We start from the raw sequence: 17,970 nt of genomic DNA on the forward strand, positions 1-17,970 counted from the left end.
CTCAATTTAAGCATTTCAACATAAAAATAAAATAAATATTGAACCTTTATTTAACTAGGCAAGTCAATTAAGAACAAATTCTTATTTACAATGACGGCCTACCAAAGAACAGTGGGTTAACCGCCTTGTTCAGGGGCTTAACGACAGATTTTTACCTTGTCAGCTCGGGGATTTCATCCAGCAACCTTTCGGTTACTGGACCAACGCTCTAACCACTAGTCTACCTGCCTCCTCTAACCACTAGTTTACCTGCCTCCTCTAACCACTAGTCTACCTGCCTCCTCTAACCACTAGGCTACCTGCCTCCTCTAACCACTAGGCTACCTGCCTCCTCTAACCACTAGGCTACCTGCCTCCTCTAACCACTAGGCTACCTGCCTCCTCTAACCACTAGGCTACCTGCCTCCTCTAACCACTAGGCTACCTGCCTCCTCTAACCACTAGGCTACCTGCCTCCTCTAACCACTAGGCTACCTGCCTCCTCTAACCACTAGGCTACCTGCCTCCTCTAACCACTAGTCTACCTGCCTCCTCTAACCACTAGTCTACCTGCCTCCTCTAACCACTAGTCTACCTGCCTCCTCTAACCACTAATCTACCTGCCTCCTCTAACCACTAGTCTACCTGCCTCCTCTAACCACTAGTCTACCTGCCTCCTCTAACCACTAGGCTACCTGCCTCCTCTAACCACTAGGCTACCTGTCTCCTCTAACCACTAGTCTACCTGTCTCCTCTAACCACTAGTCTACCTGCCTCCTCTAACCACTAGTCTACCTGCCTCCTCTAACCACTAGTCTACCTGCCTCCTCTAACCACTAGGCTACCTGCCACCCACATCAGTGGGTATATAATAGGTATAGTATATATAATTCATAATTAATATGAATCCTCATCGTTAGATTCCGCTCCGCGCGGGAACAAGACGTCTCATATGAAAGAACTCTTGCTTGGCTTGATCAAACTCGGCACAACTTCAGAGCTAGAAGCCTGCCTCTCAGCATTTCATTTGACGCTCGGCCCAAAATCACTTATCTAGACAATCTGAGAACAGGTTATGGCGCAGAGGGATACGGGCAATGTATAATGCATGAGAAGATGGCCTAATGGCTGCTTCATTGGAGCAGCACAGGGGAGAGAAGAGAGAGAGAGAGAAATACTGGGGGCTTTATTTTGTCGCTTTTCTTATCATGAAAGAGAAAGACAACAACTAGTGCAGTGTGAAATTTGCATGCTATTTGCTGGTCAGTGTGATCTGTCGACTCCTGTGTGTGTGTGTGTGTGTGTGTGTGTGTGTGTGTGTGTGTGTGTGTGTGTGTTCCTCATGCTGCATAATGGCTCTGAGAACACAATTAGAATGCAGAGAAAGGGTCTGGGTGTTTGGAGCTGGCACGAAGACACTGAGTGGCTGACAGACATGTTAAATCACGCAGGCACAGCCTGAGACACACACACACACACACACATCAGTGATGCAGCCACATAGCAAGAGGTTGTCAGGAGACATGGGCGAGCATATCTGTGTGTGTATGTGTGTGTGTGTGTGTTCCGTATTACACAAAAGAGGCTTTCTAATTGTTTGGGCTTCATTAATGCAGCAGCTTTCAGCAGCAACCCAAGCTGTCATAGGAAGGCAGAGTCTGGGAGAAAAGGTGTTTTCACAGGCCTAACAATAACTACATCATTAATGCTGGGGGGAAGTCAGCAACGCATTAAACTCATCCTTCCCTGTGCTGAAAAAAGGAGAACTTTGAGTTAAAGGTGAATCTTAAGGGTTTTTTAGTTTCTACGCCACTCATTACACAGTGCGCAGTCAATATGCTTGACAGTAGTTATGGAGGGTTGTTCTATTCTATATATACAGACAGTAGTTATGGAGGGTTGTTCTATTCTATATATACAGACGGTAGTTATGAGGGGTTGTTCTATTCTATATATACAGACAGTAGTTATGAGGGGTTGTTCTATTCTATATATACAGACAGTAGTTATGGAGGGGTTGTTCTATTCTATATATACAGACAGTAGTTATGAGGGGTTGTTCTATTCTATATATACAGACAGTAGTTATGAGGGGTTGTTCTATTCTATATATACAGACAGTAGTTATGGAGGGGTTGTTCTATTCTATATATACAGACGGTAGTTATGAGGGGTTGTTCTATTCTATATATACAGACAGTAGTTATGAGGGGTTGTTCTATTCTATATATACAGACAGTAGTTATGAGGGGTTGTTCTATTCTATATATACAGACAGTAGTTATGAGGGGTGGTTCTATTCTATATATACAGACAGTAGTTATGAGGGGTTGTTCTATTCTATATATACAGACAGTAGTTATGAGGGGTTGTTCTATTCTATATATACAGACAGTAGTTATGAGGGGTTGTTCTATTCTATATATACAGACGGTAGTTATGAGGGGTTGTTCTATTCTATATATACAGACAGTAGTTATGAGGGGTTGTTCTATTCTATATATACAGACAGTAGTTATGAGGGGTTGTTCTATTCTATATATACAGACAGTAGTTATGAGGGGTTGTTCTATTCTATATATACAGACGGTAGTTATGAGGGGTTGTTCTATTCTATATATACAGACGGTAGTTATGAGGGGTTGTTCTATTCTATATATACAGACAGTAGTTATGAGGGGTTGTTCTATTCTATATATACAGACAGTAGTTATGAGGGGTTGTTCTATTCTATATATACAGACAGTAGTTATGAGGGGTTGTTCTATTCTATATATACAGACAGTAGTTATGAGGGGTTGTTCTATTCTATATATACAGACGGTAGTTATGAGGGGTTGTTCTATTCTATATATACAGACGGTAGTTATGAGGGGTTGTTCTATTCTATATATACAGACAGTAGTTATGAGGGGTATTTCTATTCTATATATACAGACAGTAGTTATTAACGAGGAAGTAGAAATCTAATATATATGTAAACCAGTCTCTCTGTAAACCGGTCTCTCTGTAAACTGGTCTCTCTGTAAACTGGTCTCTCTGTAAACCGGCCTCTCTGTAAACCGGCCTCTCTGTAAACCGGCCTCTCTGTAAACCGGCCTCTCTGTAAACCATTTCCTTGTAAACCAGTGTCTCTGTAAACCAGTCTCTCTGTAGAAAGTGTAAAGTGCATTTTGTGTATTTAGTCATGTGCAGTTTAACAGGGTGTTGACAGTGTGTGTGTGTGTGTGTGTGTGTGATGCACGGCGTGGAGTGATGAAGCAGTCTTACCAGAGGTGCTGAGGGTAAATCCCAGTGAGGCTGCAGGGCTGGGGGCCAGACTGCTCTTGGAGTGGGGAGCCGGGGAGGACGAGGAGGAGGAAGATGACGAGGAGGCAGCAGGGGAGGAGGTGCGAGCGGTGGGCAGGGTGGGGGGCGCAGGGGAGGCCAGCCGCTCTCCAGACTCCATATCTGTCAAACACAATCCAATCAGCACCGTTACAAAAGCAGAGGAGAGAGAGAAAAGAAAGAGAGAAACAGACACTGCTGCCCGCCACTCTCCCTTTCACATCTCACTTCCCCAGAACAATATTTCTACACACCCCACACACACCCCACACACACCCCACCTCCCATTCAGAGCTCATGGGCCGGGAGGATGGCATCTTTTGGGGGGGGGGGGGGGATTTCACTAGTTCTTAAGGAGGGGGGTTGGTGTGGAATTAGTGACCATTATCACTTTAACATGACAGTAAATGACAAGTGTTCAGCTGAGAGGGGAGAGAAGAGGCTGTCTGACATTTTGGACGGACAAAACACACACATAGACTTTCTCTCTCTCACACACACACACAAATTCACGTTCTGTCTTTCTCACACACACAGTTCACACATGCACACAAGCACATAGCGTGAATCTCTATTTGATTTACGAGAGTGTTCCCAGCTCTTTTTCATAAAACAGTCTCCCTCTCACAGTGTGAAACAGTCCCCCTCTCACAGTGTGAAACAGTCCCCCTCTCACAGTGTGAAACAGTCCCCCCCTCACAGTGTGAAACAGTCCCCCTCTCACAGTGTGAAACAGTCCCCCCTCTCACAGTGTAAAACAGTCCCCCTCTCACAGTGTGAAACAGTCCCCCTCTCACAGTGTGAAACAGTCCCCCCTCTCACAGTGTAAAACAGTCCCCCTCTCACAGTGTGAAACAGTCCCCCTCTCACAGTGTGAAACAGTCCCCCTCTCACAGTGTGAAACAGTCCCCCCTCTCACAGTGTGAAACAGTCCCCCCTCTCACAGTGTGAAACAGTCCCCCTCTCACAGTGTGAAACAGTCCCCCTCTCACAGTGTGAAACAGTCCCCCTCTCACAGTGTGAAACAGTCCCCCCTCTCACAGTGTAAAACAGTCCCCCTCTCACAGTGTGAAACAGTCCCCCTCTCACAGTGTGAAACAGTCCCCCTCTCACAGTGTAAAACAGTCCCCCTCTCACAGTGTAAAACAGTCTCCCTCTCACAGTGTGAAACAGTCCCCCCTCTCACAGTGTAAAACAGTCCCCCTCTCACAGTGTGAAACAGTCCCCCTCTCACAGTGTGAAACAGTCCCCCCTCTCACAGTGTAAAACAGTCCCACTCTCACAGTGTGAAACAGTCCCCCCTCTCACAGTGTGAAACAGTCCCCCTCTCACAGTGTGAAACAGTCCCCCCTCTCACAGTGTGAAACAGTCCCCCCTCTCACAGTGTGAAACAGTCCCCCCTCTCACAGTGTGAAACAGTCCCCCCTCTCACAGTGTGAAACAGTCCCCCCTCTCACAGTGTGAAACAGTCCCCCTCTCACAGTGTGAAACAGTCCCCCTCTCACAGTGTGAAACAGTCCCCCCTCTCACAGTGTAAAACAGTCCCCCTCTCACAGTGTGAAACAGTCCCCCTCTCACAGTGTGAAACAGTCCCCCCTCTCACAGTGTAAAACAGTCCCACTCTCACAGTGTGAAACAGTCCCCCCTCTCACAGTGTGAAACAGTCCCCCTCTCACAGTGTGAAACAGTCCCCCTCTCACAGTGTGAAACAGTCCCCCCTCTCACAGTGTGAAACAGTCCCCCCTCTCACAGTGTGAAACAGTCCCCCCTCTCACAGTGTGAAACAGTCCCCCCTCTCACAGTGTGAAACAGTCCCCCTCTCACAGTGTGAAACAGTTCCCCTCTCACAGTGTGAAACAGTCCCCCCTCTCACAGTGTGAAACAGTCCCCCCCTCTCACAGTGTGAAACAGTCCCCCCTCTCACAGTGTGAAACAGTCCCGCCTCTCACAGTGTAAAACAGTCCCCCCTCTCACAGTGTAAAACAGTCCCCCCTCTCACAGTGTAAAACAGTCCCCCCTCTCACAGTGTGAAACAGTCCCCCTCTCAGTGTGAAACAGTCCCCCCTCTCACAGTGTGAAACAGTCCCCCTTCTCACAGTGTGAAACAGTCCCCCCTCTCACAGTGTGAAACAGTCCCCCCTCTCACAGTGTGAAACAGTCCCCCTCTCAGTGTGAAACAGTCCCCCCTCTCACAGTGTAAAACAGTCCCCCCTCTCACAGTGTGAAACAGTCCCCCTCTCAGTGTGAAACAGTCCCCCTCTCACAGTGTGAAACAGTCCCCCTCTCAGTGTGAAACAGTCCCCCTCTCAGTGTGAAACAGTCCCCCCTCTCACAGTGTGAAACAGTCCCCCCACTCACAGTGTAAAACAGTCCCCCCTCTCACAGTGTGAAACAGTCCCCCCTCTCACAGTGTGAAACAGTCCCCCCTCTCACAGTGTAAAACAGTCCCCCCTCTCACAGTGTAAAACAGTCCCCCCTCTCACAGTGTGAAACAGTCCCCCCTCTCACAGTGTGAAACAGTCCCCCCTCTCACAGTGTGAAACAGTCCCCCCTCTCACAGTGTGAAACAGTCCCCCCTCTCACAGTGTGAAACAGTCCCCCCTCTCACAGTGTGAAACAGTCCCCCTCTCACAGTGTTAAACAGTCCCCCTCTCACAGTGTGAAACAGTCCCCCCTCTCACAGTGTGAAACAGTCCCCCCTCTCACAGTGTGAAACAGTCCCCCTCTCACAGTGTGAAACAGTCCCCCTCTCACAGTGTTAAACAGTCCCCCCTCTCACAGTGTGAAACAGTCCCCCCTCTCACAGTGTGAAACAGTCCCCCTCTCACAGTGTGAAACAGTCCCCCCTCTCACAGTGGATGTAGTTAACAGGCAAACTAAAGCCTTCACAGTTCCACTTTCTTTCAGCCTTGTACAAAACACACAGAGGGCTTTCAAAGACTCCTCTAAGACCCAATAGACTTCTCTCCGCTGTGGAACTATTGTGCTCCCGTCCATTAACAGCCTCATAGAGAACTGGCATTACTGACAACACTGGTTCAAATAAACCTCGGGAGACAACGGCAGGGTTAGATGATTCCACTGTCGCTTATTTCTACTCCATTATTTCCTCCTACCCACCTTCTCTTACACAAACATTCAGGCAGGCAGGACACACACACACTCTCTCACATACACATGCGTACACACACACACACACACACACACACACACACACTCACACACACACACACACTCTCTCTCATGTACACACGCGTACACACACACACACTCTCTCTCGCACGTACACATGCGTACACACACACACACACACACACACACACACACACACACACTCTCTCTCATGTACACACGCGTACACACACACACACTCTCTCTCACACGTACACACACTTTCTCACACATGCACACATGTGCCACGCACACACACAAAATCTCTCCCATATCACACGGCCCCTGACTCTCTCCTCTCTCTCCTCCCGTTTCCATCCCTTTACCTGACACTAATCCAGGTAGGAAAATCCCCTTGAAAAGCACAGTTTGCAGATTGTGTTTTACAGGCTGCCTTTCATATTGTGTCATTACACATAAACAGTCTCCCTTAGTCCCCCTCCTCTCTCTCTCTCTCTCTCTCCTCTGCAGCAGGCACAGGGACACTGATTAGATCTCAGAGACAAAAGCTGCTATCCTCTGAATATCAAGTATCAGCCAGGAGCTAGGCTGACGGGGGGGGGGGGGGCGCAAATGACAAGAAAACCTGCTGCAATCCTCGGGGATCTGGCTGCTGCCTGGCTACTGCGCGTGGTGCTGGAGGAGGACTGTTGCAGGGCGGCCATTGCGGTTCAGTTGTTGCTGTGGCAAATATGGGCCGTGTCTGTGTCCCCCATCGGCACCCTATTCCCTATGTAGTGCACTACTTTTGACCAGAGTACTATGAGCCCTGGTCAAAGGTAGTGGATTATGTAGGGACTAGGGTGTCATTTGGGACACATCCATGATCATGTGTACTTACCAGAGAGGTCAAGGGTCAGCGGGAGGGACCCGTTCCTCATGCACGGACATGACAGGTTCATTTAGCCAAATCATTAGGCCGTTTGTGGCTTCTTTTTTAAACGCATGTTTTAGCAATAAACCTCCGTTTTTAATGACCGTGGTTTGCGAAAAGCTGTATCAATATTTTTCTAATTCAGTATAAAACATATTTTGTTCTCTGCTCAAATGTAATACTAGGTTCACCATTGCACTGCTGTCACCATTGTCTCAGACAAACAGGTGACAATCAATAGCGGCTGGATGGAGATCAGGTTTTTACAACGCAGATAAAAACGGCAAAAACAACGGCTCATCTCTCCGACAAAATGAGACGGGGGCTTATTTTGTGTCAGGTAATCAACGGAGCGGATCATTCGGTGTGATTTCAAATGGCAATTCAGAGACGCGAGAGACAGAGAGAGAGACAGAGAGAGAGACAGAGAGAGAGAGAGAGACAGAGAGAGAGACAGAGAGAGAGACAGAGAGAGACAGAGAGAGAGACAGAGAGAGAGACAGAGAGAGAGACAGAGAGAGAGACAGAGAGAGAGACAGAGAGAGAGACAGAGAGAGAGACAGAGAGAGAGACAGAGAGAGACAGAGAGAGAGAGACAGAGAGAGGGGGAAAGAGAAGGCATTTTGTCTGAAGGAGGCGCAGAAACAAACCCCCCCGGGGATGAATGACGGCGTGTAAACCATTCCTGTCATTTCTCAATATCTGCACTTATGCCTCGGTCTGTCAAAACCCAAAGACGTGAAGAGAATTCATTTCCTCTAAAAAAGCGATTCCTTCTGGGGTAACAAAAAAAAACGGCCCTCCGCCTTATCTCATCTTACACAGCATCTCTGACAAGGGATTCTTCTTCTCCCCCACATGAGACAAAACGACTGTCCCTCGTCTTCTAATTCCGACGTCCACAACAAACTGATCACTTAGTACTATTAAATCTATTAAGAATCAAACGATTGGAGCGGGTAAGAGGATACCACCTGACGCAGCAAACAATGATTGCAACAATAATGGACCGCCGAGGTATTTAAGGATCCAATCCTGACTTAATTATGATAAATTAAAATGGATTTAGCATCAGAATTAGCTTGATTTTATAGGTAATTAACTGCGCGGCACAGTGGCGGTATAAGGCGGGCGGTATAATCTCCGTGAACGGCTAAATTAATGTGACTTAGGTAACGTTGAGCCAATCAGCGAGCTGCGTTGTGACCAAACAGCAGGCCGCGGATGGTACGAGAGGAGAGATTTATGCTAATAGCCCCCAAATGATTTATAAGATGTGTTACCCTGGCAGAATCACAGTCACGTCCACATATACAACACACCATTCAGCTGCCAAAACAAGCTGCAAATGGTGGTAAGAATGGCCCTTCAGGAAATCTGCTGGGAATATAAACAGCTCGCTAGCTGGGTTTTTATGAGTGGATGTGGCCTCGATAGCAGCCTTCACATGTCCCTGCTATTGTGGAAGAAGACCCTCCTCCTCTTCTCTGCTGTGTGTGAGAGGGGAGGGTTGTGTGTGTGTGTGTGTGTGTGTGTGTGTGTGTGTGTGTGTGTGTGTGTGTGTGTGTGTGTGTGTGTGTGTGTGTGAGAGAGAGAGGGGGAGGCCTGTATGTGTGTTTGCATGTGCCACAAATACTCTACCTTCTTAAGTATGCACTAGCTAGCTGCTTTAGTTATGATAATGGGTGCACGTGTGTGTATCTGTAAGCTAACACTAGGCCTTCTGTGTGTGTGTGTGTGTGTGTGTGTGTGTGTGTGTGTGTGTGTGTGTGTGTGTGTGTGTGTGTTGACACTGTGTGTGTGTGTGTGTGTGTCAAATGGCTGCATGCTTCAAGCAGGACAGAGCTGGGCCCTTGCTGGTAGCATGCGTCTCTCTCTCCCCAGCCTCTTCCTTCTCCCCCCACAGTAACAGATGGCCGATGCTAACAGAGATAATCCGGCAACAGTCATCAGCATGGATCAGCGCTAGTCAGAGTGCGGACACAATGTCTCCTCTCGCCCTAATGGAGGGGAGCGAGAGAGGGGAAAACGCATTATTCCCCACGTCTTAACCCTATTCAAAGTCACACACTGCCTGCCTGCCTCTCAGCCCGAATCCTCCGCCTCTCTCTTTCTAGCCTCTCTGTTTCTCTCCGTCTACAGCCCCTCAGTGTTGTGTCTATCTTCGCCTCTTCATCTCACATCTCCGCATTCAACAAACACCTTTAATCTTGGCTCTGTCATTTCCCCATCACACCAGAGAGAACATCTAAATCGTAAAGGGCCTAAAACCCACTTGTAAATCCATACAGTGAACGAGGCGAAAATTAGCCACGATATGGATGCCACTGTAGTTGCATCTTCCTGTCTTGTACACACTGGTTAAACTGATTGGCTGGATGTGTGCGATGTGAAACTGGAGGCGGCCTCCTGAAGCGTGGAGCCGGCCCTGGGCTCCATTGGGGCTCCGCTGTGCGACGGTTGCCTGGTGATACTGGCGGCTCCTGTGTCGTCTCCGGCACCCGTCATGGCCAGTGTCCCGCGGCCTTGTTCAACACAATTAGAGGCCTTAATGCGACAAAGAGCAGAGCAACCTGCAGCAGGCAGCACTCTGTACTGCGTCACCAATGGGACCCTATTCCCTATATAGTGGGGCTCTGGTCAAAAGCAGTGCACTGTATAGGGAATAGGGTGCCATTTGGGCCGTTTAGTATCCCCCGCTTCACTACACTACGTGGGCGGCAGAAATAGGAGAGTAAAGTGTGAGAGATTGGGGACAGAGCACGTATGCTCACCGCTGTTTACCAGAGTGCTCGTATTATGTCCTTCTTTCAGCTCCTTTATTTATCGTGGATCTAGAAGTTATGTCATTGTAAATAGGCTTAAACTCCAGCTAGACATTTTCTTGCTGGCGTTTTATACGTTTTATAGAGAGAGAGAGAGAGAGAGAGAGAGAGAGAGAGAGAGAGAGAGAGAGAGGGGTCATGGACCCAGACTGAGAAATTACCAGTATATCCCTCACTACACCCGACCTTGCACATTTCAGTCCCCACTGTTTACCTTTTCACGGTGTGTGTGTGTGTTTACTCATGGCTGTCTTGTTTGCACTAAACACTAAGTGACACAGATGAATACAGATCGTTCTACTCAGATCCCCTCCCTACCCCGCCTACACACACACAAACACTACCACTAGGCAGGAAGTGACATAATGCCAACAGGAAGCCATGGCCTTTGTCCCGAGTTAAACCTCAGACTATTACCAGACTACTGAGTCACAGCACTGACAGCATCAGACAGACACGATGATGATGATGGGTAACAACAGTGACATAGCCTAGCACAGTTGGGCCAATGGGCACACCGCACAATGCCCCTGTGTGTGTTGACTGTTAAGTGGCCATAGTCTGCTCTTTAAACCCTGCCCCTTTTCTCCACACCCGCCCAGCGACAGATGGCAGAGCAGGGCATGTTGGGAAGGGCAACATCTCTCACCCCATTGCACCGCCTTGGCAGCGGTATCCTTCCCGTACTGTTGCAGCCAATCCACGGACAGCCCAGCTCCACTGCAAGGCCGCTAGTGGTGACTGTCAGGACAATAACACACCACCAGGGAAAAACCGCTCAGTCCTCCTGTGCCGAAAGACTTGATTCAGTCATAAAAACGCAGACGGGCTGCCTGATTCTACACTCACACTGCGATCTGTGTTGTGGTTTTCAGCGACAATAATGTGATTTTGGGCCTGGGATGGAAACCACTGAAGAGGGGTGGCTGAGCTTGTCACTTGTGTTAAATGTCAAATGTCTGTCTGTGACAGAACTGTCACAGCTAGAACTTGCTCTGCTCGCCTACAACTAAACTCAACTCAGTATAACTTCAACTGACTGGAGAGAATCTAACGGAGGCCTACATTTAGGAACAGTCTATTCCTTTAAAAGAGTGTCTTAAATAATCCCTCTGCACCCCCCCTCTCCCAAAACATTTATACAATAAAATAAAAAAGCCTTTTGTGAACTAACACAACTTTTCCCCTCCCCCTTATTAGCTGTCTTTGCTGATAGCTACTTTATTGAGGAAAAATGTACTTACTATGACTGTGATATGTGGGTGTCCCACCGAGCTATCTTAAGATGAATGCACTGACTGTACGTCGCTCTGGATAAAAGAGTCTGCTAAATGACTCAAATGTTCATGTAAAAATGGCTACGTATCTCAGTGAGGAGAAGCAGGCCCTTCAGGCCACTAGGCCAGGCCCGGTTCCTCCTGGAATGCAGCAGTCTGCAAGGGAAGAACGTTACATTCTACACTCCACACAGATAGACTGGCATTTCTCAGCTAACCTACAGTAGGACTATATCTCCCGACAGGTCAACAACACCAGGAATAAGATGGGAAATGTGTTTCCTCTGTAGTTTTGGGAAGCCGAAATCCTTTTTCACTCATGTCGCTTTTTGAAAGAGAAAGGAGGTGTAGGTTGGTGCCGACAGGCAGGCCTATGTAGCAAACATCTCTACCCACCTAAGCAATAGTAGGCGAAATGCTGCTCAATTTGCATATAGAGCCATCATCAAATATGTCCCCATGGAAACCTTGTGGGGTCTTAAGATCATTAGCCACACCAAAGCCTAACGCAGGCAGACAGGCAGCTCTCTCAGTGAGTGATTCAGTCCTGATGAATTTGCTATTCTTCCACCCTCTGCTCTCTCTCCACAAGCCAATCTCGCCCTCATTACCGCCCGTCGCAGCACATTCAGATCTGCCCCAAACCGGATATATTTAGAGGACTCCATTACGCAGAGAGAGAAAAGCAATGTGTGTGTGTGTGTGTGTGTGTGTTCCACAATGAACAAACACCATAGAGACACGGACGCAGAGCGAGGCAAGCCAACGCTTGTTAGGGATAATAACACTTGGCTGTTACTATACATGACATATATTCTTCCTGGTTCCTACCCTTGTTCAGTTTTAAATCATCTCCTCTGCACTGCTTCTTCCTCCAGGCTCCATCAACGGTGATGATCTATCGCTGATGATTATTAAATGACATTCAATTGGTGTGAGAAGGACCGTTAATGAGACAAATCGGATGCTTTCAGGTGGACAAGAAGACTACGAAAATGTCATAGCAAACTAGATATCCAGCCACATGGCTGGGCTGTAAACGGCTGTAATACTCGATACCTGACATTTATAACATGTCATTTTGATCGGTGGAGAATTATACACTTCATACCACTTCAGCAAATTCTACTTTAACACACACACACACACATTCACTGTAAGCATCATTGTAATGTTCATTTCAAGTGTCAATTGGTCCCCTAAGAGATGGTTCACCAAAAAAGCAATTTGAAACAAAGTAAAAAGATTTATTCATACAGGATTAGATTGAGACAGTTCACACAGAGCTGGTCAATTCACCAAAAGGCCACAGCTTTTGCTACCAGGTCCAGTCCAATATTAGAACAATCATAACATTTTCCATCAGGGTACAATAAACAGTCTAGTACCGTTTTTATCAGCCACAACAGCCATGTGTGTGGGCATAGGGGAGAAATGGAAGAGGAGGAGGCTTAGCAACACAGGGAAGACGGAGAGAGAGTGAAGGATGCGGAGAGAGAGAGAGAGACGGAAGAGAGGGAGGGAGAGATCGACTGCTACACTCCAGATATGCATAATGCAGATGACATGCGTGTCAAACGCAAGACAAAACGAAAGTGACAGAATCATGGAGTGTCCTGCGAGCATCGGCACAGCCCGGTTTAGCCAAAAACGGAGCTAGCTGTTATAAATACACACCGCAATGACAGAAGCAACCATCTCTCCCGTCAAGTATTTCCCTGGAATTAAATAGGCCTACACTTTTAGGCAATTCAAATGGGCCAACTTCAGTGCAATTCAATACATTTTACACATCTCATGCTTAGAGATTTAAACGACAAAATGTGTCAATGATATGTACATGTATACACTATTACAGGATTCTAATGAATGTCTAGCCACTTCTAAGCTGAGAGAGATATACCAGTGACTAAGAAGAGATGGCCAATGCCATGACCAAGCATTCCTTAGTGCAGACAGAAATGTGTGGTCACAAAGCTCATTCTATATGACTCCACTTTGACCGCATCAACTGACGGCAGAGAGATATGCTCGTAGAATTGGAATTTATCAAATGGAAATTCCCTTCACATTCAAATGAAAGTTGGGGGTTTAGGCTGCGTTTCTGTATAAGCACTTAGTGACATCAGCTGATGTAAAAATAGCTTTACAAATACATTTGACTGAATGTTCCCTTGGTGGGTGTACCGGCGGCCATATTTGATATTCAGTGGCTGTAGGCTTTACCGGGAGTCCGGGTTTACTAAAAACCCTCAGCCAAGTTGCAAACCCCTTAACTCCTGCCCCTGGTGGCTCAGCCTAATGTTCCTTTAGCACAGGAAGGCGAGGGCTAGCAGGATAGAGATATCCCATTAAATGTTGATGTTTCCCGCTGCTGTCTGAATGTGTACGTGTTGCAGTGTTGGGCTGGGCCTGAGAGCTCTCTGTGTGTGTAATGAGCTCATGTACTGTTGTCGTGGCTAAATGAAGCCTCCAGGCTCCCTCTCAAAGCCTGTTTCCTATATCCTACCCCCCTCCCCCCAAACACTCCCCAGCTCCCCCCCTGCTCAGTCCTGCTGGAGCTTGGCTGGTTTTTACAGCGCCTGGACGCATTCTTGAGTTAGCATAATTGTGTAATTATGATTTCAGTTAAGGAGATAGCCTCTGTTTGATTTCCTCTGACTGAGCTGTGCAAATAGGCAACACAGCATATGCAGAGCAGATACCTACTCTTCTACATGTGTAGAAGACTAACGGAGGTCGCAGGGGGTGTGCTGCAGCATCTGTCTGTATCAACGGGCAGGTGTTAGTGCTCACGTGTGTCGTTTCACGACCAGGCCCGTTCAGAACACCTTCCACTAATGAAACCGATGGAAGACCGAGGAGGCTAGCTAGTCCTCGAAATCGACAGCAACAACTACAACAATCCTGCGACAGCTATAGCAGCTCGGTTGTCAGGGACGCCGCTGAACAATAGGCTTTTGGTGACATTTCGATTATTAGTCCTGGGGAGTGGATTGACGCTCTACTGTCTGTTCAACACGGGGGAAAAGACGGCTGGAAAAGAGTCTGTGGTCCTTTATTGACAGAGCGGGAGAGAACGCAGCAGGCAGAAGGCCACTCCGTTCTGCTCCAATGCTACATGAGAGAGGCCAGTGTGCACACACACACACACACACTCACACACACACACACACACACACACGGAGTGCAGCAGGTGAGATAGCTGCCATCTCACAGCGTCTTGCTCGGGGAGAAGAGAGAGAAGCGCTCTGACATTTTATGAAGCACTCGGCAGAAAGAAAAGCAGAGAGGACCCGTGTAATGGCGGCTGGACTGGCATTCTCTCCCACGTTTGCCTGATATCATCTTCCCTCATTAGCATAATCTAATCAATTTCAGAAAATTGCCTTTTAATTACAGAGAACACGCTCCTCTCACTCTCACTCTTAGAAGAACCCCTGTCTTCGAATATCTCTCTATAGAAACCAAACTAGAGCTGGAAATGAAGTAGGGATTAGACTTCGAAATAACTAGAGACATGCACACGATTTTATCACCTTTCCGGAAACAACATACAATTTAAGATGCCATAATTGTTGTGTCAATATGTCTTATTAATAGCATCATTAATGTTATACATTATTGATTAACAGGTAGTTAATATGTCTTCATCTTCAAGGGGATGTGAAAATACACCTCGAGGTGTAAAAATCCTTAACACTATTTAGCTACAGCTGACTACTTCTTCAGACCCAAGGCTTCTCCTATATGTAACAAGTAGAGCCTAATGACTAAAAACGACGGCATTAAAACGGTCCCTCCGTAAAACGGGGATCTATAGCGGTGATCCATCCCGTGCCGTGTTGTTGTGGCCTGACAGCCTCTCCGTTGAACAATGATTAACAGTCAGTGACTCCACTCAACCCAGCAGCGCTAACGCACTGTTGACATTAGCCCAGCTCCCATAGAGGCCAATGCTACGGGCTATGCTATGCTAACAGCTACGGTCACCTGGCTTAGCTACGCACGTTACAGCCCCGACAGGCCACTGTAAAAAGTACTGCCGGCGTGATAATACGATTCCACAGCGTGTGGGAGGACACGGTGCGGCCCAATCCCTGTGTGTATCATCCATCCTACACCACAACCTTCAACTAAAGCCTCTTTCATTAATGTGAGACATTTGCATTTGTGATGAGGATTTGGGGGGGGGGGGGACCCGAGAGACATCTTTTAGATGAAGAAAAAAAAAACAACAAGGAAATACATTTGAACGTCTAACACTCATTTACAATTATATTACATTACAAGTTTGAAAGCGCAGCAGAGTCAAAAGATGTATTCTGTATTCGCGAGGGGTTTTAATAAATACAATAAACTAATATAACACCCCAGGCAAATAAACTCTTGACACTCGTTTCGCACAACCTTTAATGCCAACCCAAGCGAGAAACGACAGACAGGCATAGCTTCGCCTTCACTCCCATGCTAGCCAATTAGGCTGGAATTTCAAACAGAAGATAATCAGCTTCACTTTGGGCTCCATTGACTCATGCTAATTTGGATGAAATTGCTGTACCTTTAAGAGCGCCCGAAACAGACCAAGCATCTCTTTTGTACAAGTCACTGGCTTCCACTGTCAGCTGCACTAAATTGAACGTGTCTAGTTGCACATGCCTTTACTTCCATCATTGTCAGGTAATATGATTTGTGCAGCAAATGGCGTTGAACACTTAACATGTCCGGTTAGCTGAGCCAACACACGTTTTTTTTTCTCCTTCTGTTTCTTCAATTCACAAACGTACTCTATTTCAATGACGCTGAACATGTCGCCACATTGTTATGCAGTGGTGTCCGGGTGTTGAAACGTGATGAGGAGGCACCCAGAGTTTTTCCCGGGTCAAGTAACATGGCAAGGGAAAACTCATGTCTCTGGTGATGAGTTGAAGATTCTTGTCACATGTTTGGCTCAAATTCACTCAATCCAATTCTGTCCAGCACACTGTCTTTCCCCCCAGGCTAAACGTAAAACACCCTTTAAAACTAACCAGCTGAGGTTCTGAATGGATGGTGTAGCAGCCTAACTTCGCACATTTGCTCCCACCCTGTATGATTTTCACCGATGAACCAGAACAGAAACCTCCACTTCCTGACTGTGTTCAACTTCATAGTTACAGCAGCAGTGACTCCAACAATAACAGACTGGTTTCACAAATGCTATCAGCACAATGACTGTTTTTCCCTCTCTCGTTGCCCCACAGCAACAGGAGCGGTGCTACAGTGCTGTGGCAGTGTTTGATGTGAAACTAGAACCCATCTGGCTCCTCCTCGGGAGCCCAGCACTTCCTCATAGCGAGGAGCCAATCACAGCGTTTCCTGCTGCCCCCTGTCACCAGATATCTGAACTTTGGTAGGAGTAGCAGTGGACAGGGAGAGAGAGAAATAGCTTGAAAATAGTTCAAGCTCTGTAGGCTATTTTCTTATATTTCTTCTGTTTCCACTGAGACACGATTCAACCAAGCAGATGTAGCTTGGATTTATGCCCCTGGAGTAGACTCCTCATTTGGCCAGCTGGATACCGGAGTCCACCTCATCTGTTGATACCACTCACCCACAGGAAATCAAGCCAGAGACCATTGTTGGAGGGTCTGCCTGGTCACCCAGACAAAATACAGGTTTGGATTACAGAGCAGTGGGATTCATGTTTGATCCCTGGGAGGGGGGGGGGGATGTTCTCTCTGCTGCTCAGCTATATGTCTCACACAGGCATTAACACACACACACACACACTCACTCCCCCCGCCCCTGTGTAATATCTATATCATGCGATCAGAGTCAAGATCTCATGGTTCCACACACCTGCCAGAGACAGATGTTCAGAGTAAATCACATCAAACCTGTGAGTGAAGAATAGCTCCATAGCTACGCAGGCTGGCTGAAGTGCAAACACCTGCATCCGACAACAGCACTGCCGATGGTCGCAACAGCCACACGCACACACACACACACACACGCACACGCAGACAAAGGAGAGATTCTCTCTGTCATTCACATTGACTCAACTTGTGTCCTTTCTCCATTCTAATGGTGTGTAACCATCTCCTTTTTCTTGAGCTGAGAGTTTTTTTTTCAATTGCACAATTGTTATGGGAGAACCAGACATCCCTTCAAAGACAAACAAGTCATAACAAAGCAAAGATCTAGGCAGGCAGGCAGGCATTTCAATTGGAGAGACAACATGCGAGATACTGTAGCCTAGTCTATTGTATCTGCGCTGTAAGCTACACTACTTTGATTATTATGGCAGATTCTGATTTCCTATAACAAACACAATATACAATGAACTCAGTGACACAGCAGAGAGCAGGATTTACACATCAAAATAACATGTTAAGATTTCCTGTCAACCAATGCTGTGCACTTCCTGGTCTGTGAGTTGTAGGGAGGGGTTGGTGGTCTGGAGATAAACAGACACCCTTCACGCCTCATGCCCCAGAAACAGGAAGAGGCTGTGAGTGAAACAGCAGCCCGACAT

General features: G+C 47.1%; 1 protein-coding gene across 14 annotated transcripts in view; it reads right to left on the reverse strand.

The window, feature by feature from the left end:
* LOC115179602 (bromodomain adjacent to zinc finger domain protein 2B-like) overlaps window positions 1-17,970 on the reverse strand; it is a 70,077-nt gene that overhangs the window by 25,200 nt on the left and 26,907 nt on the right. For all 14 annotated transcript variants that reach the window (XM_029741224.1, XM_029741220.1, XM_029741217.1 and 11 more), the window contains exon 3: window positions 3,250-3,429. In XM_029741224.1, coding sequence (XP_029597084.1) covers window positions 3,250-3,427 — 178 coding nt within the window. In that variant the 5' untranslated portion in view covers window positions 3,428-3,429. The remainder of the gene's footprint in view (window positions 1-3,249; window positions 3,430-17,970) is intronic.

This window comes from Salmo trutta, chromosome 39, assembly GCF_901001165.1.
Source record: "Salmo trutta chromosome 39, fSalTru1.1, whole genome shotgun sequence".
NCBI classification, from domain to species: Eukaryota; Metazoa; Chordata; class Actinopteri; order Salmoniformes; family Salmonidae; genus Salmo; species Salmo trutta.